This window comes from Mizuhopecten yessoensis, unplaced genomic scaffold (assembly GCF_002113885.1).
Source record: "Mizuhopecten yessoensis strain PY_sf001 unplaced genomic scaffold, ASM211388v2 scaffold716361, whole genome shotgun sequence".
Lineage (NCBI taxonomy): Eukaryota > Metazoa > Mollusca > Bivalvia > Pectinida > Pectinidae > Mizuhopecten > Mizuhopecten yessoensis.
Window position 1 is genome coordinate 2,907,637 of NW_018480078.1, and position 23,845 is coordinate 2,931,481.

The 23,845-nt window shown below is 36.7% G+C and overlaps 1 protein-coding gene across 2 annotated transcripts in view; it reads right to left on the reverse strand.

Moving 5' to 3' along the window:
• Window positions 1-23,845, reverse strand: part of LOC110443862 (protein MON2 homolog) — a 433,581-nt gene that overhangs the window by 400,914 nt on the left and 8,822 nt on the right. Inside the window, exons 6-19 of one of the 2 annotated variants that reach the window (XM_021488299.1) lie at window positions 23,317-23,417; window positions 22,771-22,896; window positions 21,080-21,274; window positions 17,983-18,107; window positions 17,171-17,298; window positions 16,053-16,200; window positions 15,318-15,499; window positions 13,377-13,461; window positions 12,593-12,777; window positions 12,062-12,195; window positions 11,290-11,394; window positions 10,211-10,368; window positions 8,892-8,979; window positions 7,897-7,923 (exon numbers count right to left, since the gene is read on the reverse strand). In XM_021488299.1, coding sequence (XP_021343974.1) covers window positions 7,897-7,923; window positions 8,892-8,979; window positions 10,211-10,368; window positions 11,290-11,394; window positions 12,062-12,195; window positions 12,593-12,777; window positions 13,377-13,461; window positions 15,318-15,499; window positions 16,053-16,200; window positions 17,171-17,298; window positions 17,983-18,107; window positions 21,080-21,274; window positions 22,771-22,896; window positions 23,317-23,417 — 1,787 coding nt within the window. The remainder of the gene's footprint in view (window positions 1-7,896; window positions 7,924-8,891; window positions 8,980-10,210; window positions 10,369-11,289; window positions 11,395-12,061; window positions 12,196-12,592; window positions 12,778-13,376; window positions 13,462-15,317; window positions 15,500-16,052; window positions 16,201-17,170; window positions 17,299-17,982; window positions 18,108-21,079; window positions 21,275-22,770; window positions 22,897-23,316; window positions 23,418-23,845) is intronic. The other variant, XM_021488300.1, reaches the window with a different exon arrangement.

Below are 23,845 nucleotides of genomic sequence, written 5' to 3' on the forward strand. Positions count from 1 at the left end.
CAGACAGTAGCCTTGGTCTTTTGTTCAGGTGTATTTAGGGACAAACTGAGCATATGTCTTCGATGTGTGAATGCAGACAGTAGCCTTGGTCTTTTGTTCTGGTGTTTTTAGGGACAAACTGAGCATATGTCTTCGATGTGTTAATGTAGACAGTAGCCTTGGTCTTTTGTTCTGGTGTTTTTAGGGACAAACTGAGCATATGTCTTCTATGTGTGAATGCAGACAGTAGCCTTGGTCTTTTGTCCTGGTGTTTCTAGGGACAAACTGAGCATATGTCTTCGATGTGTTAATGTAGACAGTAGCCTTGGTCTTTTGTTCTGGTGTATTTAGGGACAAACTGAGCATATGTCTTTGATGTGTTAATGTAGACAGTAAGACTTGGTCTTTTGTTCAGGTGTATTTAGGGACAAAATGAACATATGTCTTTGATGTGTTAATGTAGACAGTAGCCTTGGTCTTTTGTTCTGGTGTTTTTAGGGACAAACTGAGCATATGTCTTCTATGTGTGAATGCAGACAGTAGCCTTGGTCTTTTGTCCTGGTGTTTCTAGGGACAAACTGAGCATATGTCTTCGATGTGTTAATGTAGACAGTAGCCTTGGTCTTTCGTTCAGGTGTATTTAGGGACAAACTGAACATATGTCTTTGATGTGTTAATGTAGACAGTAAGACTTGGTCTTTTGTTCAGGTGTATTTAGGGACAAAATGAACATATGTCTTTGATGTGTTAATGTAGACAGTAGCCTTGGTCTTTTGTTCTGGTGTTTTTAGGGACAAACTGAGCACATGACTTCGATGTGTTAATGTAGACAGTAGCCTTGGTCTTTCGTTCAGGTGTATTTAGGGACAAACTGAACATATGTCTTTGATGTGTTAATGTAGACAGTAGCCTTGGTCTTTTGTTCAGGTGTTTTTAGGGACAAACTGAGCATATGTCTTCTATGTGTGAATGCAGACAGTAGCCTTGGTCTTTTGTCCTGGTGTTTCTAGGGACAAACTGAGCATATGTCTTCGATGTGTTAATTTAGACAGTAGCCTTGGTCTTTTGTTCAGGTGTATTTAGGGACAAACTGAACATATGTCTTTGATGTGTTAATGTAGACAGTAAGCCTTGGTCTTTTGTTCAGGTGTATTTAGGGACAAACTGAGCATATGTCTTTGACGTGTTAATGTAGACAATAGCCTTGGTCTTTTGTTCAGGTGTTTTAGGGGACAAACTGAGCATATGTCTTTGATGTGGTAATGTAGACAATAGCCTTGGTCTTTTGTTCTGGTGTTTTTAGGGACAAACTGAGCATATGTCTTCGATGTGTTAATGTAGACATGTACAGTAGCCTTGGTCTTTTGTTCTGGTGTATTTAGGGACAAACTGAGCATATGTCTTCGATGTGTTAATGTAGACAGTATAACCTAGGTCAAAGTTTGTACATGTGGATTTCTGATTCAAATTCAGTTACTTCAGATTATATATAGCAAACTGGGAAGCCATGTAATGTCAATGTACATGTATCATACAAACAAGTACTGGGAGACATTACCTCCCCGATCACTCGATGAGTGTGCGATGAAGTTGTTTTCACATGTAAAATTGTGATGATTCAATAGTCATCATCTTTTGTGTATTTTTTCAAGTACAAAAACTGTTTCTAATGTAATTCTCTAAAACTTATGATTGGTGGGTATACAGTTTTTTTTTATAAGTTATATAAAACATTCATTTTATTTTAAAAGTGCTTGTCTGCAATTGACATGGTAAGGCAAACCAAAAACGTATATTTCAGATTTTTTCAGTCCTTCGTAAATAACTTAGTTTCTATCAGCACACTTTGCAACAATTAAATTAAAAAAAAAAAATGCGTTACTTGTTTCATATCAGAGCTGCCGTTAAATAGAGACGGGACCCTACCCACTAAAATTGTTTCTCAAAAAACAAAAGATGAACTATTAAATTGTCCTGTAAATTTAATTGAGTTAAGCTTAATGGACACTCTTGCTCACTAGTTTCTGATGAAAAACAACTTTGGGAAAATGAAGATATCTGAAACCTTACCCAGTCTGCAATCATCTCATGTATGAAATTATAAATGGTCTCCTATGGGACAACATATGATTGTGCATGTTTATACATATCTGTATATTGGGTACGATTCGCAAATGTGGTCTATTTTATGTGCCAAAAATTGTTTATAACTCCATAGTGGATTCTTATAATATTTAATAAGATTCTGAATGACATAATTTCAACATTTGTTCATGTTAAGGATGTTTATATTAGTCTTGCACAGACACACTGTACTCCCCTTTAACTTAAAGATCGTTTTGTACAAATCTCGCCAGACCAAACCATTGTGAACAAGCTTATGGGAAACAACTGATGTTTAAACATTTTCTTTTTAACAGAAATAGTTGAAACATTTCTATTTCTGAATATATTTCTATCAAGTTGATATCTGGTGTCAAGTTTCAATAATTTTGTTTAACGTCCTGTTAACCGCTAAGGTCATTAAAAGACATGCCTCCATGTGTGGTGCATGCGTGTTTGCGTGAGTGAATGCAGGAGATAGGGGTAGTAGACACTCCAAAACCCTTTTTGCTAAACCATTAAAGGGAAAAAAGGGGTTCCCTTTGCAAAGAGTTTCAGCGTCTCATTATACTTTCAGTACTTTGATCATTAGGGCAGTAACACTTGTCTCCTATTTTGGTCCTGTGTAGATGTTCTCGGATGGCTTAACAAGAGCAGTAAACATTTACATCTTATTCTAGTCGTACTACAGAAAATGTTTGAAATGTTTCAACTAGAGCAATTATTTTGTCTCCTTTTCTGGTACAAATGTACTTGTTCAGGCAACCTGTGTACAGGTCTTGGGAATTTTTTTTATGATGGCATTTACCCTTTAATTGTCTCCAAATTCTGGTTTTCCTGACCAGCTGTTAACATATGGACATTAATGAACACTGAACAAGTTAAACCCTCTATAAGTCTGATGCAGGACTGACTTTATGCTACTGGCTTTTTAAAATCTGCTTTTTCTAGCTGTGAGAAATTGAGAATTGACACAAAAATTAAAAAAATAATCACAGGAAAAATACCTTTTTGGCAAAAAAATAATAATTTAGAACTGACAACATTTTTTCATGTTATTCTACTGTTCATTATTAAGGAAGAATATGACCGTTCTTAATTTCTTTTATATAATTCAGTTGAAAGGGAATTTGCATTTTTTTTTTATTTTTTTTTAAAATACAGTATGCTAAAAGATGTTCACATCAAAGGTGTCAGGCCTTACAATTGTAAATGTGTTAATCATTTTCTCCTGGGATTCTTCCAACCAAATCCACTGCCAAGTTATACAGGAGTTGCTTAATTAGTGCATCGTGGTTAAATATCCCCTTTAGTTTCTGCCCCTCAGCACCCCCACCCATCCAACAACCAGACATATGTTGAACACAATTATATTATGATTTAAGTGAACATATCATATTTCTCATATGTAAAAAATAATTATAGGTTAATACTTTCCGAATTGATCCCAACCCTTCGTATGTTAACATAACGGGGGGAAACACCAACTCTAGCTGTGATATGCACTATACAGATCAATTCTGCTTCTTATTTTCTGTCTGATCTGATTAGGTGGACATCTTGATATTACATTTGGTCTTACATGTCATCTTGATAAAGCTTAAAAGTACAACCCTACATGTGCTGGCCTGCCTAGTGGTATATATCATATAATATAAGTTAGTGCAAGAGATGTCACACACGTTACAGTGCAGACTCCGAATCCGAACAGATGCTAAATTACATAGCAACAGCCAACTTGACACTCTTCGTACAGCATCTTCACCGGTAGCTTCACAACCAACTCGCTTATTTCTAGTTCCATTGTGTGGTTAAGGCTTCAAATATTTCAAAACATATTATATTAAAATCATTGAAATTCGTATGAAATGTAAGCTGTCACAAGAACCACAGTCTTTAACGGTGTGTGCGTCATAGTGGTCTGGGCACTGTAGGATGGGACAAGAAAAAAAGTGGGCAAAGATCCATACTAGGGCTTACTTAGAGGGTAAATTTCTTAAATCCTGATAGGGTTTGATTTTAGTGTAAACCACTTTTGTTCGTCAAGATCAATTTATAAACACACAAGGGGGAGCATACATTGACTTATGCTCAATACACCAGGGGTTACGTTCACTTATGCTCTCTGCGTCCCTGAAATATGTCATGACGAAAACAAAGGCATGCTGTTAGCAATTTGATTGGTTTCAGGTTGAAAAATCCTTACCAATTGCTAGGCTGATACCTGTCTTTTGAAGATTACTGAGATGCGACACCAGCTGACATCAAAGCCCGTTAATTTTACCATTATTTTATGGCAATTTTTTTGTTTATGTAGATCAAAGGATACAACTTAAGTCTTAACTTGCATCATTTACACTGTGGCACATGCAAAATGTACAGAGACTTCGGTTACGTCATGGCATTTTCCAGGGATGCAGAGAGCATAAGTGAGCGTACCCCCTGGAGTATCAAGGAAAGCATTGACTGTGCGGGTACAAAAATGGACTACCTATTTTGTTGGTTACTTATACGTAATCCCATTATTTGTGTGAATTGTACAGTATTGTGCAGATTTGTTTGATTTAATTTAACATAATAATAATAAAAATAATTTGAGGTTCTTATTTACCACTTATCACAACCTAGTTAGTAGGTCGTCTCAAAGCGGTTCACAAATTATTATCCGTGGTCATAGGGCCTTTGCAACCTGAGCTAATACTCTGTGGAATTTTTCCACAGAAATCTGCGGAAATCTGTGGATTCCGTGGAAAATCTACAGCCGGGCTGAGCCAATAGCTTTCTCAACTCCCTGGAGAGCATACAGCCAGTGCTGTGCCATTTCGGCGCTCACAGCTATCATTCAACAATTCAAGCACTGCCCAACCACGTACTCATTTACAGCTAAGTAGACTGGAACAAGCAGAGCAAAGTATCTTGTTCAAAGATACAACACAGTGCCGTGCCGTGACTCGAACCCGCAACCCTTTGGTCACGTATGAACAGAGGAAAATTTACACTACCGTGCCTGATCTATATTGAGTTTGTACAGTATGGTTACATTGTTTCTGATATGTACAACAGTGTTGTTGGCTTGCTTGATTAAACTTGACATAATTTGTTTGATTTGTACTGTCAATCAAACTGGCACAAGATATTTGTTCGAAGCCTCATGTAAGCCTGCCCAGCGAGTGATGAAAATAGTAAAAGGATCGAATTGGTCAGTATGTTTCCAACATAAGAATTATGAAGAGTATAGGGTTTATGAACAGAGGAAAATTTACTTACACACTTGTATCGGTCAGTATGTTTCCAACATAAGAATTATGAAGTGTATATAGGGTTTATGAACAGAGGAAAATTTACTTACACACTTGAGAAAAATTTCATGAATTTCCATAAACACGACAAATGAAACATGTTAACAAAAGTACTCCGCACCTGACAACCAACATCTAAACCTCAAGTGACGCAGGTTTGAGCTTTACAACACAGGAACACTATTGGTACATATGAATAAAACTTCAATGACCAGTGCAACAAAAACACGACGAGTTTAATGAACCACTTGGTCACACGTTTATCAACACCAGCCTTCGTTTCATATACACTGCCTTGAATCCTCAATCCTCAAGTCGACATATACTCCAGCTTAAACTGCTGAAATCTCTCTCTAGATAAAGTAGCCCAGTTAATAGTTCATTTGAAATTTAAACCTTATTAGTGTGCTCATGCATGTGCAGTTGGTTGAGTCAAATGAAATGGCTGTGGGAAAATTTTCATGAATTACTTTTGAGATTCCTTAAATGACGTTATAATATGATATGTCATATAGATACATGTGATTTATGTATGGAATAACAAAGTTTGCAATCAAAGTATGATTTTGGTTTGTATTGGTAGTGATTTGGAATAAACTACAGCCACTCATGTGTTGTATATACTAAAGTAAATATTGCCCGGTTTGTACTGTCATTAATCCAGGACTAAAATCCAGGTTCAATTCTTGGAACTAAAGGAAACAACCCATTTCCGTGAAAACATGAACAGAATGACAACACTTGAGAGTGAGAATGGCAACATCACATCTACCGAAAGGAACGGTAGCACAGGTTGACAGGTTAAAATCGATAATTCGAAATACAGTTGAATCTCTGTTAAATTGAATCACATTTTTTCTCAGCCAAACTTAATCAGCTCAACAGCCACAAAATCATCCTTATTCCAACTCCAGCTTTTTAAATGAACGTTTTTCCTTTATTTAATTCACTTTCAAATATATATGAAAGTCCGCATTTCAATTTCCTCATTTCAACAACAGTTGTATTTCTCTAGGCTTCAATGAACCTTTGTAAATGAAATTTTATTTCAATGGAGATGCCTGGTGTGAGATAAAGAGTCCAATTTATGCATAACTGCAGGTATAAGTAAAAATAGCTTATGTATATATATACATATATATATTGTAGAATATGATACAATAATTTGTGTAGTATATTTAATTTCAGAAGAAGTGCTACAGGGTTTTGTAATGTGCAACATGAAATAGCTAAGTATGACAAGATATATCTTCATAATATATTGTGAGTTGTCTCCCCATTAATGCATTTTTTTCCATAATGTAAATGCATATCTAGCCCTATATGTATATTTTGTTGTGTAGTAGAAGTTAATAAAGAAAAGATATGTCTAGACTTTTATAAGAAAATTATCAGATATTCTTTAATTGAATTGTTGACATTGAAGGTAAAATATTTGTAAATGCCAATTTTCTTAAATGTACACGACGTACACCATGTGATCTGACGGAATCTCTGTCAAAGCAGTCACAGAGTTGAGCTGAGAAAGGCTCGCAGGAGTGACAGGGTACTGTCTAACTATCACCTACTGTATGGACACCTACAGGTATGTTTGAGGTAATAATAAAAACATGACCATGCAGTGACCTAAAAGAGACATCGTAATGAATCTTTCAGAGATATCATGACCAGTAGGGGTGTATGTACATTTGTATGTATGTAGCAAAAATATTCAATTGAATATCTATAACAAAAATATTACAACAAAAAGTGTACTTTTGTGGGGGTGTTTTTTTTTCAAAACATATTTTGCATGCATTTCAGAATGAATTTTCATTAAAGTTACCTACAGGACACCTGCATGTATGGTTGAGGGGTGACAAAAACATGAGCAGGGACCTATCAAAATCAATCTATCTGTGACCAGTAGGGGTCACTACTGGTCACAGTGCAGCTGTGATCATTTTAATGTGACACATAGTATCACATTTAAGTTAACGGAAACATTAACATAATTATTTTGCATAAAAAGGGGGAGAATAGCTTATAAAACTAAAAGTGCAACAGCAAAAAATTGTTATTGGAAGAGATAGGACAGTCAAACAGAGTTGTAGTTTTAAGCTACAGAAGGAGCCAATTTGGGCGTCGTATAAAACATCTCTTAGCAGTGATATTTGTCTTCTCAATTGAGAATGAAACCACAAATAACAATCCTTAACCTGGTTAAAGGAAATATAAATAATAAGCACTGTAGCAGTTAAAATGTTGCTTGATGTATAGAATTTTAACAGAGTGCTATATTGCATGCTTTTAGCAGCATGCACAAATTTAAACGGCCAAGTAAAACTCAAGGAGGTTGTTACAAAATGAAACGAAAAATGTTAAGTCATTTCGTGACGTGAAAGGCTGAAAATGCAGGCTTGACTGACAACATCAGGTGATCGAGATAAACATGATGACACTAGATGAGGATATAAGTATGAACACATGACAGCTACAATAATACGATAATAAGCTAAGTAATAAAACCACATACTGAATCCCAGGTTGCAAAGTACATTCCCTGTAGTAGCGGAGGGAGAAAACATATACTCATAAACTACACTCCACAAAACTAGCACAAATACAGACCAATGTTAAAAATAAAACTTCATTCACAGGATCATACGCACAGAAATGTAAATTAATTTTCACATATAGCAACATGATAAAATTAGACATTTTTTTTAAAGACTTGCAGAATAGAATCATTCCTTACAAAAATTTGAGCATCAATTACGATTATGATTTGAAAAATTAGCATACATGTAAGTACACAAAATGCATATAGTCTCAGAAAAATGCAGAAAAAATAAGTTCATACAGAAACTGGAGAAAAATAGGTTATTCTCACATGCACCATTGCATATTCTACCGAGAAACAATGCTATCATGTACAAGGGAAGACAACTCTAACAAAAACTTCCAACAAATTTCAAACTTGGTTGAATCTGTGCAAAGTTTCACAAACTTAACTCATAATTCAACTGAAGTAGTTAGGAATTGATTGTGACTCTGTGTTGTTTAAAGCCAGTTTGTTTGATATGGCTGGTAGCTAGCATAAATGACTAGCCAAAAAGGTACATGTAATGAATTTATATACTAAATATTTTTAGATATTTGAAATGGAGAATTGGTTTATGACAGTGTGCACATGAGTATCCAAAATTACACCATTACATGTTTAAATGACATTTGCTGTCCCGAACTTTGTCTTTAAAAAGATAGCCAGTCTCCAAAAATATGAAAACACCATTTATCTCAATATTTGCTATCCAAAAGACATTCTAGTCTTATTTTCCATTCAAAAGAACATCTTTCGCTTTCTCACAAGCTTCTAGAAAAGATGGAAATAATTAGACTTACATTTGTTTACCCTAAACTGTTAACAAAACAAAATAAAACATACATCCCAGCCAAAAAACTGAATCCTAAACCATCTCGGCCAATCAAAACGCTACCTGTTAAGGTTGACATACAAGTTCTACTTACCCTATTGGAGTAGGCAAGCTCCATGGCTTCAGACGACAGCTTACACAGGGCGTCAATAAGGTGGTGAAGGGCCACATCGTCAAGGTACCTGAGACGGGTAGAGTAACGCCATATACATCAGCTCAGAGATACAGAAAGTATACCAAATATTACACACATGTTTGTCATAACTGGCAGAAAACATTTGCAGTCGATGATATTTAATTGGAAATGAAATAAGTTGAGGTAAAATATGCCATCTTTTCACTTGTATATTGTAAATAATTTACAATCAATGTTGACTAATAGATGAACATTGGGTGGTCAGATGGCGCAGTGGATAGCCCACTTGCCTTTCACCAAGGTGGCATGGGTTTGATTCCCCAATTGGAAAAAGTATGGGGTCACCTGCCCGACCATGTGGGTTTCTCCGGGTAAACCGGCTTCCTCCCACATTAAAACTCCCGCACTAACATTTAGGCCAACAAAAGTGATCAATATAAGTTTTTCATATTTTTTGTAAAATAAATAAAGTTAATATTATATAGATGAATATGGATATTGACTGTCTATAACTGTAGAGCATTTTATTTTAATAGGTGGACAAAATGGCACTTTTTGTCATACTTCCTTGTTCTTATCAATTTTATGTATACATGTACTTTAAAAGCAAGCCAAGACTGATAATTGAAAATTACCGGATATAGTACTAATGTTACTAAGAGTAGAGTAATACTACTACATGCATATTATACAATCAAACAAAACCGTTTGTAATATACAATGCTTTTCCTTTTTTGCCGTAATTAGCGCCCATCTTCTATAAGTGCCCCTTTCCCTTTTTCAAGAGGACTTGAAGACCTTCTCACCCTCCTAGAACTGACCAGACCTGGTCAAAGATTCACAGTACTCGACTTTAATGCAGTGATTTATGTCTGGTGATCACGGCTGAACTTCTCGTGAAGCAGATGAAACAATATATTTCCAAACTTTCAGCCACATGGAATGTTTCTGATAACATTTAATGACAACAACCATTAAAGTTACACAACTCTTTCTATCATAACTCACACTTGTTATCCTAATAAGCCCCCCCACCCTTTTATTATTCACCATTGACACTATTTAGGGCGAATACGGCATTCTTCGTGTCCATGAAGTTGAACGCCTATTTGGCATATAGACTGTTAAACGTTATAAAGATCATCTTAGTCTAACAAACAGTATATCTATCTATGTATGTATAGTGACTATAAAGAAGTGGTCAGCAACATAAATTTTATAGATTTAAAAAATATCATATAGTTCAGGGAAACAGATTTTATAGGTCCAGGACTTACTGCGAACTCTCAAACAACCGTGACAACATGGCCGACAGTACGGGTAGGTCGGCCATGACAGCGGTCGTTATGACTGCGTTAGAGCCCTCGGAGATCTGCTGACTGAACCGGAGGCTCCCTCCAGAGGATGGCTTCAGGCCGAGGATCCACACCAGGTGCTGCAGAAATACAAATCACAAATAATAAGTCCAACTGGACATTGAAAAATGAGCAATGCTTTTTCATTACAGTCAAATATTTATAATACAAATTCTAATCATCTCAATCCAATGTGACCTAACACAATATCTGTTTGGAAATTTATAAGGACAGGAATAACACCTCAAATACATAGACAAATGTTATTAATGTTATGACAAAAGATTGTATTTAGTAATAACATGGGTGTGAAATCCCCCCTCCCCCCCTCTCCCGCATCAAACTCAATGTCCTACTTAACATAAAGTATGTTTTAATCATGCATTTCAAAATGACACAGGTTATTTTTTTATGATCACAATGAAGTCAACATTAAATAGATGTTCTGTTTTTGTAACTAACTTAACATGGGTCTACTGTCTAGGTAAATATATCTTGGCCAGAACATTACTCTCAATTAATATACCTGTAGATTTACATGTCTTTTTAACTAAATATTACAACTTACCCGTACTGTGATTAACTCATTCACCCCTGAAGACGCATTTGAACTCTTCCAATTCAAAGGTTAGAATAGTTCATTATGATTTCAGGGGTGAATGAGTTAGGATGAGGTGCTACTCTATTCACCAGGCCCCAATATTACAAAACCTCTCAACTCTAATAACATTTGAAACATAAATATTCTGACATTTTCCATTCCTGACACATATAATGTTCTAGAGTTAGATTTCTGAAATGCATACACGAGATCTGCTTCATGTAAAGAGTTATATCTTAACGAAAATTCAAAAATATTTCATTATTTGAATTACTGGTTTACTAAATATTACACTTCAAATAAATGTGATTTTTAGAGCTGAGAATGTTCTCTTTTGTCATAAGACCTGCGATTTCAGGACAATCTGTAATGTAGATAATTACCAAGATCTTATATTTACCTGTAACGTTGTTAACACGAGGTGCCACGCCGTCCCGAGGATGCCCCCATGACAATGGGCCACTGCCAGTAAAGCTCGCATACACTGGATGTTTTTAGCCGTTAACTGGTGAAACAGGATTACAATATCAAATAATTCATAATAATTTCCGTAAATATATAATTGCATCTTAAAATCTAGATTTAGCACAGGGGAACATACCTTAAAACATATACCATGATATAAAGTGGGCTCAACCCGTTATTGTGATGTACCAATGGTCATGGCTAGCATTTCAAGGACAGTTTGAAGTAGTCTAACAAGCATGCTAGAATTTTCCATTGATTCTTCAAACTCTGTTCTAGGTTTTTTTCCAATAAGCACTCATCAAACATGCCTACAAAATCATATTGTTTTCAAATACCATTTATGAGACTACTGGTGCATCAGAACAATTTGTTTGGACCATACCTTAAAAGTATCCAGTTACTTAACAGATGTTGTAGATATGCATCAGATTTTGTGTATTGCATTTCTTAAGACAAGTGTAATAACTAATTTTTGTATTATCGACACATTAAAACTTCAGTCCATGACAAATGGAGGTGACTGAATCAAGTTCAATCAAGACTCCGATCAGCTGATAATGATTAATCTAAGTTTGAGGTAGGACTTCGTCCCTTAATTATCTTCAAATTTGATTTTTCAACTTTCAAATATTAAATAAATGAAACAGAATGTGAAGAAAAATCTCATCAAAAAAACTCTTTCTGACAGACAATCTAGTACCTACCATGACTGGCCCTGTGTGTGCCCCAGCAGGGAGGGAGGCGGTGGGGAGGGGTGTTCCCACGGCAACCACTTGACTCCTCTCTACAGCCTCTAGCCCCATGGTGGGGAGATCCTGGCTAATGGACCTGTAGTGTCCTGAACAAGTACAAGGTACATCCATTATTCATACATCGACCTTGTATTTTAGGCAATTATAAATATTTGTTTGAGATTGATCATTATCATGAAGGTTAAACACATTGGGGAGGAGATTGAGCAAGGAAGGAAACATTACTTTTTACTTCCCTTGTGCAAGGGCAATTCTTTTTTTTCATGATATTGGTACCAAAATGGAAGAAACATGCAACAATTCAAAGAATACCAACTGTTTTTTTTTTTTTATATATTTGTATCAATATAGAGAGTGACCACATGACCAAAAAGAGGTAAATACCATTCTGAGCACCCTGTAAAGTTTATAGATGACATAGGGGTAGTTACCCTACATAGTGGCCTGTATACGTGATAGTGACTAGGTTAAAGGGTAAATTACCTCGCTGAGCGGCCTGGGCATTTGATTGGCTGTTGAGGATGGTCAGAGTATAGTGCGGTGGTAAGGACGCTTTACACAGAGCCGTGATGAAGGCATCCCTCGGTATATTCATCTGCAGGACCCCACACAAATTCGCAAACGTCTGTAATGATTTTAGTATCGCCTGGGTAGCACTCTCGTCCGTACTGTAAAAAAGAGATACATGTATAGGTTTAGTTGTATATATTTATTGTCACGGTGATACCATGACATTCGGGCCAGTCAGGTATTTACTCCCAATGAGCGGGAGACTCATACAAAATACAGTCAACTTGACCTCTTTTACCAAACCCCTTAGCCCAAGGGGATCATTCTGTTTATTTGTGTCCATTTCTCCATGGACAAAGCATTTTATCATAATATCAAAATTTGATGAAATTTCAGTTTTTTGGAAGGCGATATGTTATTTCATGCAAACTAGACTATTTAAACCCTTTTAGCCCACCCTTTATCTCCCAGAAAGGTTAGCGCCTTTATTTGTATAAAATTTGGTTCCTGTAACGAAAATTTGGTTGAAATATGCTTAGCAGTTTAGGAGTATATGTCACAGAAATCGAAAATTTGGGACAGCAGGTGACAGAAACTCCAAAGATTTTATTTTCACATAAACACACAATAAGCTGTCTCACTATCGGACTACTGTCTAGTAGTTTCTGACCACTGTCTATATAGTTATATGACCACTGTCCAGTTATCTGACCACTAGCTGTCACAGTTATCACAGATCTAGATGCAGCATATATACCTAGCGTCCAGGAGCAGAGACATTGCAGCCAGCATACCACACCAGGATGAGTTGATCAGCTCTTCATGTAGGCCTCTCTCCTCGTCTACAGTAAAATAAGTACATGTAGTAGATATACAGCCTCATGTACACAGCAAATACTGCGCTATTACAACAAACTAACGCCAGAGAGATTGAGTCGTGTGTAGATATCAAAATCTGCTTATATTTTGTATATGCTTTGAAATTATATATGTTCAGTGTCTCCCTCTTCTTGATTCAATGTCTGTCTGTGGATTCTGTGGTGAAATAAACACTGGAAACCAATACATTTCACCATTACATGCATCACAGTATCTAACATAACAATTACTGATCAAAGGATCACAGAACCTTAAAAAATACAAGTAGACCTCCCAAAGAAAAATATAAGAGGACCTCCCAAAGAAAAAAACAAGAGGACCTCCCAAAGAAAAAAACAAGTGGACCTCCCAAAAAAAAAAACAAGTTGACCTCCCAAAGAAAAATACAAGTGGACCTCCCAAAGAAAAGTACAAGAGGACCTCCCAAAGAAACAGTTGACCTCCCAAAGAAAAATACAAGTGGACCTCCCAAAGGTTATTTCTCTTAGTTTTCATAAAAGCTCCGTTTTGTACATACTTAGGCTGATGAGGTTTGGAATTTGAACAACTGAACCATCATTGTATAATTTACTACCGGGTAACCATAAATTACTTTTCTGCAAACAAAACCTGTGCCTCTTGTTTACGATTCCAGCCCCTGTGTAATGTCAAGTTTACAGCAGTTAACACTGCCAGCACTTTCTTTGACTTAAAATATACATGGAACCTCAATTTTAATAAAGACTCTGCTAGTACTTGGTAGGTCAATGGTGAAAACGTTTGGCTGATTTTGGCAAAATGGCAGAAAAAGTCTTCTATAGGTACAGTTGTGGGACCGCACAACGCACCAAAAATAGCGTGCGCACACCGTGCATACATCGTTCACACACCGTCTACACATCGTCCACACATGGTGCACACAACTGTGCGATTTAGCAATCGTTCACCCCGTTGTGCACTTCTCTCCACACAACTGTGCGATTTGGTATCATTTGTAGATCAAAATTACGGAATGACAAAAATACGGAAGGCTTGAATGCGATAATGTACACTGTGTATATATCTGTAATTTCTCATCACAATAATCAAGATTATACAATTTCACAATGCGTGTTAAACAGTATTACAGCGACCGTTAGGCTGTCAAGAATGGGTTTGGAAGGTTACAGAACAGGTAAATAACAATTTTATGAGTGTCCTGAGTTTTACCTGACTAGTGCCTGACACACAGAGCTGATATGCGATACCGTTTGACCGTAATGAATAGTATTTGTTATTTGCATTCGTTTGCCTATAGCTCCCCTTCACCTGGATTTTCACAACCCCGGCCTTTACGTAAGTGCCCCAGGCGGGGAGAAAAATATGGTCCAGGTACATGTACAAAGTGGTTATGTTTACCTGTATACGGGATTATGTTGTAATTTTACATGTGTCGATTAAGTTTGTTTAAAAACACAGAAAACACAATTTCTAAATATCAGAATGTATAGACAGAAAGATAAGTTTATAGATGTTACTAGAATATAGAAACATACGTAAACATCAAGGTTATATGTTTAAACACAAAACCGTATAATTTGTTAAGGCATTCCTCAATTTACACCAACCACGATTGTTATCACACAACGTCCGTCCATCGTGCGCAGGCAATGATCGTCCAGCTTTTTATCGTTCGCCCATCGTGCACACACCGTTCACACACTGTGCACACATCGTGCGCACACCGCACATCGTGTAACGTTGTGCGATCCCACAACTAAAGCCCTGAGTGAGCACAACTTTTCCTCAAAAATTTCAGCCGATAAGATTGATATGGTTTTTTTCTTCATATCTTTTGTACCTGTAAGTACTTGTTGCTGACTGGTCTTGCGCTCCTCAATCTTCTGGTCCTCTTTTCCGTCATTGTCCCCCTGTAACAGGTACTGGACGCTCTTGACCACCTCGACCAGACAGTGGAAAGCCAGGGACAGTCCGTAACCATCCACAATGTTGGGCGGATCCAACTTGTCCAGCATCTCTAGGCTGTACACAAATTTAAATATTTCAATGGAAACTCTCTTCTTTGAAAATGAAAATTAAACAAGATGTTCATGGGCCTTAACCCTTTCACCCCTATGTAACTTTATTAGACTCTACCACGCATTGATCTGGATGAGTCCATTATGGTCTACAGTGGTGAAAGAGTTAACAGCATACTTGCCAACTCTCCATTTTTTGGAGGGAGAATCCTGATTTTGGACCCTTAAATTGAGCATTTTCAACAAATGAATTTGCGTATAAACTATTCCTATTTTCTAAGATCTGATGATTTCATCTGAAAGAACAGCTCAAAAGATGCCTTTTAAAATCGCTATTTTTCCCAAGGGTGTATATGTAACACATTTTATTTATGCTTTTTATTCTGAGCACGCATAATCTCTTCCATGGAAGTTTCAAAAAGATGGCAAGTATGTAACAGTTATCCGAGTACAATTGTACCAGCAAACTTACACATATAATATACATATAATAAAGAATTAAAAAGCATGGATGTTATACAGGTTGTGTTTCTATTTGCCTGTTTCCAGTTACTTACTACATAGACCTTGCCTGGCCTCCAATATTGACAAGGGGTATCCATGTTCCTCGGTACATAAAGGCTGGCTGAGGGGTCACCCCTCCACCCACGGGGAGACCCCCTAATATAGCCGGTGGAGTCCCCTGGGTGTCAGGGGGTTTTAGTCCTGTAATAAAGAAATAATCATAAATATTCATTTACCAATTTGAATACTGTATACCAGGAATGTTTTTCCAGTTTAACTTTCACCCTCCCCAATTGAGGGCAAAGGACTTGTGGCATTATATGTCATTTTTGTCCTCATAAAATGTAAAAAAAAAACCTTGAATTTATTCACCGTTTTTCATTATAAACATCATATTGGTTAATTGGGGTTTATCTTTCTTGTTGCAGATTTGTTCAAACGAGCATGCGTAGACGCCCTACCATAGAAACAACATCGCGTTGCTATGCAGAAATAGCAAAATTATGGTGTTTTTGGAGACAAATATGAAAGCCTCCACATATGACAAACAAAAATTCCTTTCTACGAATGAACAATTGTTCGACGATGTTTAAGCGCATCAAATATTTTTTTGTTTGGTGCATGCGCAGGCTTTCAAAAATTGAAAAGCGTTTAGTTAATTGACTTCAAAATAGCAAATTTTCAACCAGATTGAGCACAACTGAAGATATTCATGCATTTTATTATGAAAATGCTGGTTTTTGTCTCTCTTTATAATGCCATATCGCCTAAACCAGTTGTCGAATTAATTTGAAACTGCATATTTGTGTACTTCAATTATTCTACGATGACGAATATACCAACTAATTCTAAATCCCAATGAGGCCGGAAATGACCCATAACGCGCCTAGTCCTTTATCATAACAGCAAATATTATTTCACAACAAACAATATATAGGAATTACATGTGAAAGGTGAAATTAAGACCATGCGAACATGAATTTTTATCAGCCAAGGACGAATATTTGACCGGGAGAAAGTTTACTTATATACAGTATGTACATTTTTCCACATCAATAACTAACCATATGTGTATTGTTTTTATTGTCTTTAAAGATCTTATAGCAGAACAAAAAAGTTTTTTTTATCAAATACCAACTAAAGGATAATTAAACAAATTTTTAAACAGTACCTGTTTGGCCAGTCTGACTGGTCATTGGGTTCATAAACTGGGACTGAATGAAAGCTCCCAGGCCGTTGACCATGTCACGGAATATCTTTGTTGAGTGTTGCTTCATGTCGTAACTCTGACAGAAAGACCTGTAATTGGACAAACACAATCTAGTAACAATGGCTGAAGAAATACTTTGTAATTTTAACACAATCTATTACAATGGCTGAAGAAATACTTTGTGATTTTCATGGTTTTGTCATGCATTTTCCCCTCCTGGAACATTTGGCACCCATCGAAATACACCCACTGAAAATGGTACAGGGTCTTTTGTGTTTTCTGGGTCAAAGACCTTATGAAAGGAGGGAAGAATGTATAGCGGAACTAGACTGGTTTGATTGCCTACCACCAGGTAGCTAGATTGGTTTGAGTTTGGAGGGTCCCCGGTTCGAACCCCGGCCTGGCCGTGCAATTTTCTGCTCCTGTTACATGACCTTAATCTGCTCTTGTGAAAAAGGTCAATGAAATGAGGTTAATCATATACTAAATGTGACTGTCATCACTCTATTAATGTTTGTCAAGAATGCACTGTGGCCTTCACCAGCTCTGGTGAGTCATAGATGCCGTCACTACCATGGTGTCCAGTATTTAGAAGTAAAGAGGGGACTGTGCTGAATTTTGGTAAGTGAAAAGGTATGGGAGTCATCTTGACTTTAGCAATATTCAGAGCTCGCTCCTCAAACATACGCTGGATAAGCTTCATCTGTCTCAAATGATTGGAGTTATGTAGATCTGGTAGCTATTTAACCTGACCAGTGGGAACATGTACTTACCTGACTAAGTCTGGTTGCATGCTAAGTTTGTGAAGGACCTCCAGAGACAGACATCTCTGCCACATTGGTTTTTCTGGCTCTAGGAACTTGACAAGAAGGGACAGGAATATCTCACACTCTGTCATCTAAAAAACACAACATCACAAGTCTTTAAATACATGAATTAAACAAAATATTAAAATGATTCATCAACTCAAGCAACCCAATACTAGCTGGTTGAGAGGTTATCAAATCTTTACTGATCCATCAATATTACCGATTAACTGATCAATCAAGTAACCCAATCCTAACTGATCCATCAATTCAAGTAACCCATTCCTAACTGATCCATCAATTCAAGTAACCCATTCCTAACTGATCCATCAATTCAAGTAACCCATTCCTAACTGATCCATCAATTCAAGTAACCCATTCCTAACTGATCCATCAATTCAAGTAACCCATTCCTAACTGATCCATCAATTCAAGTAACCCATTCCTAACTGATCCATCAATTCAAGTAACCCATTCCTAACTGATCCATCAATTCAAGTAACCCATTCCTAACTGATCCATCAATTCAAGTAACCCATTCCTAACTGATCCATCAATTCAAGTAACCCATTCCTAACTGATCCATCAATTCAAGTAATCCATTCCTAACTGATCCATCAATTCAAGTAACCCATTCCTAACTGATCCATCAATTCAAGTAACCCATTCCTAACTGATCCATCAATTCAAGTAACCCATTCCTAACTGATCCATCAATTCAAGTAATCCATTCCTAACTGATCCATCAATTCAAGTAATCCATTCCTAACTGATCCATCAATTCAAGTAATCCATTCCTAACTGATCCATCAATTCAAGTAATCCATTCCTAACTGATCCATCAATTCAAGTAATCCATTCCTAACTGATCCATCAATTCAAGTAATCCATTCCTAACTGATCCATCAATTCAAGTAATCCATTCCTAACTGATCCATCAATTCAAGTAATCCATTCCTAACTGATCAATCAATTCAAGTAATCCATTCCTAACTGATTCATCAATTCAAGTAACCCATTCCCAACTGATCCATCAATTCAAGCAACCCATTCCTAACTGATCCATCAATTCAAGTAATCCATTCCTAAACTGATCCATCAATTCAAGTCATCCATTCCTAACTGATCCATAAATTCAAGTAACCCATTCCCAACTGATCCATTAATTCAAGCAACCCATTCCTAACTAATCCATCAATTCAAGTAACCCATACCCAACTGATCCATCAATTCAAGCAATCCATTCCTAACTGATCTATCAATTCAAGTAATCCGTTCCTAACTGATCCATCAATTAAGGTACTCCATTCCTAACTGATCCATCAATTCAGGTACTCCATTCCTAACTGATCCATCAAGTCAAGTAATCCATTCCTAACTGCTCCATCAATTCAAGTAACCCACTCCTAACTGATCCATCAATTCAGGTACTCCATTCCTAACTGATCCATCAAGTCAAGTAATCCATTCCTAACTGCTCCATCAATTCAAGTAACCCATACCCAACTGATCCATCAATTCAAGCAACCCATTCCTAACTAATCCATCAATTCAAGTAACCCACTCCCAACTGATCCATCAATTCAAGCAATCCATTCCTAACTGATCTATCAATTCAAGTAACCCATTCATAACTGATCCATCAATTCAAGGAACCCATTCCCAACTGATCCATCAATACAAGTAACCCATTCCTAACTGAGCCATCAATTCAAGTAATTCATTCCTAACTGATCCATCAAGTCAAGTAATCCATTCCTAACTGATCTATCAATTTAAGTAACCCATTCCTAACTGAGCCATCAATTCAAGTATTCCATTCCTAACTGATCCATCAAGTCAAGTAATCCATTCCTAACTGACCCATCAATTCAAGTAACCCATTCCTAACTGCTGCATCAATTCAAGTAAGCCACTCCGCACTGATCCATCAATTCAAGTAACGCATTCCTAACTGATCCATCAATCCAAGTAACCCATTCCTAACTGCTGCATCAATTCAAGTAAGCCACTCCGCACTGATCCATCAATTCAAGTAGCCCATTCCTAACTGATCCATCAAGTCAAGTAATCCATTCCTAACTGCTCCATCAATTCAAGTAACCCACTCCTAACTGATCCATCAATTCAGGTACTCCATTCCTAACTGATCCATCAAGTCAAGTAATCCATTCCTAACTGCTCCATCAATTCAAGTAACCCATTCATAACTGATCCATCAATTCAAGGATCCATCAATTCAAGTAATCCAGTCCTAACTGATCCATCAATTCAATTAACCCATTCCCAACTGATCCACCAATTCAAGTAACCCATTCCCAACTGATCCATTAATTCAAGCAACCCATTCCTAACTAATCCATCAATTCAAGTAACCCATTCATAACTGATCCATCAATTCAAGCAATCCATTCCTAACTGATCTATCAATTTAAGTAACCCATTCCTAACTGATCAATCAATCCAAGTAACCCATTCCTAACTGCTGCATCAATTCAAGTAAGCCACTCCGCACTGATCCATCAATTCAAGTACCCCATTCCTAACTGATCTATCAATTTAAGTAACCCATTCCTAACTGATCCAACAATTCAAGTATTCCATTCCTAACTGATCCATCAATTCAAGTAACCCATTCCTAACTGATCCATCAATTCAGGTACTCCATTCCTAACTGATCCATCAATTCAAGTAACCCATTCCCAACTGATCCATCAATTCAAGTAACCCATTCCTAACTGATCCATCAATTCAAGTAACCCATTCCTAACTGATCCATCAATTCAAGTAACCCATTCCTAACTGATCCATCAATTCAAGTAACCCATTCATACTATTAGTAACTGATCAATGCTACATGTATTTACATGTATATACATGTTATAAGACAACTTTTATCTAGCTTAGTCTCATATCCTGTCTTTTGAAACATTTTTTCTTCATCGTTTGGTCCTGTTGTATAGTTCACAATGTCCTCAACAGAAGCTAATCCTAGATTTAGCATATTAAACCACTTAGTAAAAATCGTTTCAAATGACATTCTGTTAAAATATTAGAGACTGACCAGTAATTTGTAGAAGTGTTTGATCAGTGCTGATACTATCCTCAGTAGCCTCATTACAATGGGGAAGTACGGTTTCTCCACGGGAGCTGGAGAAGGAGGGGAAGGTAACCCCTGTCGGTACTTGAGGCTCGGGGAGAAGAGTTTAATGACAAGAGGACAGACTCGCTCCTTCAGTAAGAAACTAAACTCTGGATGCTGAAATCAACAAAAAGAAATATGTAGCCTTTACGACAGAAGTATATTATCTACACCAGGTTATAATGGACATTGCTTTTAAAACGATGTGTATCAGTAGTAGTCTGTACATAATTTGTATTCAAAGGAACACAGACACAACAATAACATTAGCTTTTATAAAGCAAAAGTTATCCCATCCTTAGCACTGTGAAATAGTAGATGTTTTATAAATCATTAGCCTATATAGCATGTATAGACAAAGCATGCAAGACTGAAGTCCTCGCTTCCTTATAAAAGTGATATATAAAAATAATAATATACAACATTTGATATAGCGCCCTATCTAGTTTGAATAAGCCACTCTAAAGTGATCTACAGTACATAGATATACAATTTATACAATCAATACAATTAGCATATACATTGATTAATACAATTTTGAGGTATTTGCAGGAGCTGCGCTAGCTTCTAATCCTATGCCACCTGGCTAATATCTCCCTATGTGTGTATGCCTCGGTTTGTGCTGGAGATGTATTGTGTTCTGTTTGTAGTGGGACCGTGCTTCCAACAGTATCATTTATAGTGCCACCTCACTTGAATGCTACAGCACAGATACCGCAACATACACCCCAGACCAATTTATACTCCACCTAGCTGGGATGGTTGGAATTGTGTGGACAGGACAAAAACACTTTTTCTGAATATTTCATGCATACAACGACTTCGGGGATCGAACCCCGGCAGCCTGCGTGGAATACCAGAGTGTTAACCACTCAGCCAATCCATTCATAATATAACTGCTATATCTGATAAGACATGTTTATTGTTACACAGGTAATGTATTCTTTTTCCTGTGAAATTGGTCTGTAATACAAGCCAACCTTTTCATTTCAGACAATGTTCATAAAGTAATTCCTACATATGGATAACAATTTTAACTCATCCAACCAATTAAACCACAATCTTTTTAAAAACCTTTTAGAGCCTGAGAGTTTCTATAGAATGTGTTTTACAATTTAATGAATAATCTACTTTCAATTAGAAAAAATACCGACATTGTATTATCAAAGTTTTGCTTTATACACAAATGTACGTATTACACGTGTCGCAACGTTTCAAGAACGAATGGTCCCTTTGCCAAGCAATGACTGAGTGTGCGATTTGTATTTTTTACCTGTTCAATGATGTGACCAAATTGTATATTTTTTATGTCACCTGACCCGGGACATTTCGTCTATCGATAGAGAGCGTTTACACACTGCATCGAATAGGTTACACGTAGGGTGTAGATCTAGCCCCCTCCCCCATTATGTCAGTATCAGGTCATACAGATGACTCAGATGGTGTCTCCCCTCGTCTCTGTTCATGTGTTGATTTTTCTTGATTTTGATTACTTCTTTGATTTGTCACGCTTTTTTATGTTGTTCCCTTTCGACTATTTAGGCATTGTCCCAATCGACGATGCGATTTGGGGAATCCTTAAAGGAATTTGCTTCGAGGAGGTGTGAGCATACCTGAAGAAAGATTGTTGGGAAGGATGTTAGGACAGCCTCCAATAGTTCTAGTCCAAACGTTCGGGTCATCTCCGTCATCCCGACCAACCAGAATGGCTGATCTGCATTCACCAGCTGACACAGGTCCTAGTAACAAACATATATAATAAAAGTGTAATAACGGCCATTTTTGCAAATTTTTTTCAAATTTCAAATAAAGAACTGTTTCAACATTATTATTTCATTAAAATCATCAAGACACTTTTTGATACTTCTGCGAAAACTTCAATATTCATTTTTGCGATATTCAAAAAATACTTTTGAAATTCACTGAAGTTTTCTATCAACAAAATTAAATAACAAATCTGAAGGGCAAAAAAAGGGAGATATTCACTGTAAACTCTATATGTAACCATGTGCACAGCTCTAAATAAAAAAAAATCCACTTCCTGAATCTGATGTTTTTGTATTAATGAAAAAAAGTACATTTGTACATATTTGTATATTCCTTTATCTAGAATAGGTTAGAACTATCCCTTCCCCTAAAACCTTTTGAAATTAGATTACCTGGAATAACAGGTAGGCATCCCCAGCACAGGGCCGCAGTGACTTGGGAGCGTTCCTACTCCCTACCTTCAGCTCCTCCGTATTCAAAGGGGATCTTTGTTCTGCAATATTGAGTTCATAATTTTCTAAATTATCATACAATCAAACTTTACAGACAACTGCCCAAAAATTGTGTTGAGGAAATAATCACATTTACATACACTCAAATGGGGGAAGTTCACATCTGTCTACAGTCCAATGGAAAAAGTTTCCGTCTAGTTACATTACAATAGGAAATGTTCACATCTAGTTACAGTCCAATGGGAACTGTTTACATCTAGTTACATAACAATGGGAAATATTCACATCTAGTTACAGTCCAACGGGAAATGTTTACATCTAGTTACATAACAATGGCAAATATTCACATCTAGTTACAGTCCAACGGGAAATGTTTACGTCTAGTTACATAACAATGGGAAATATTCACATCTAGTTACAGTCCAACGGGAAATGTTTACATCTAGTTACATTACAATGGCAAATGTTC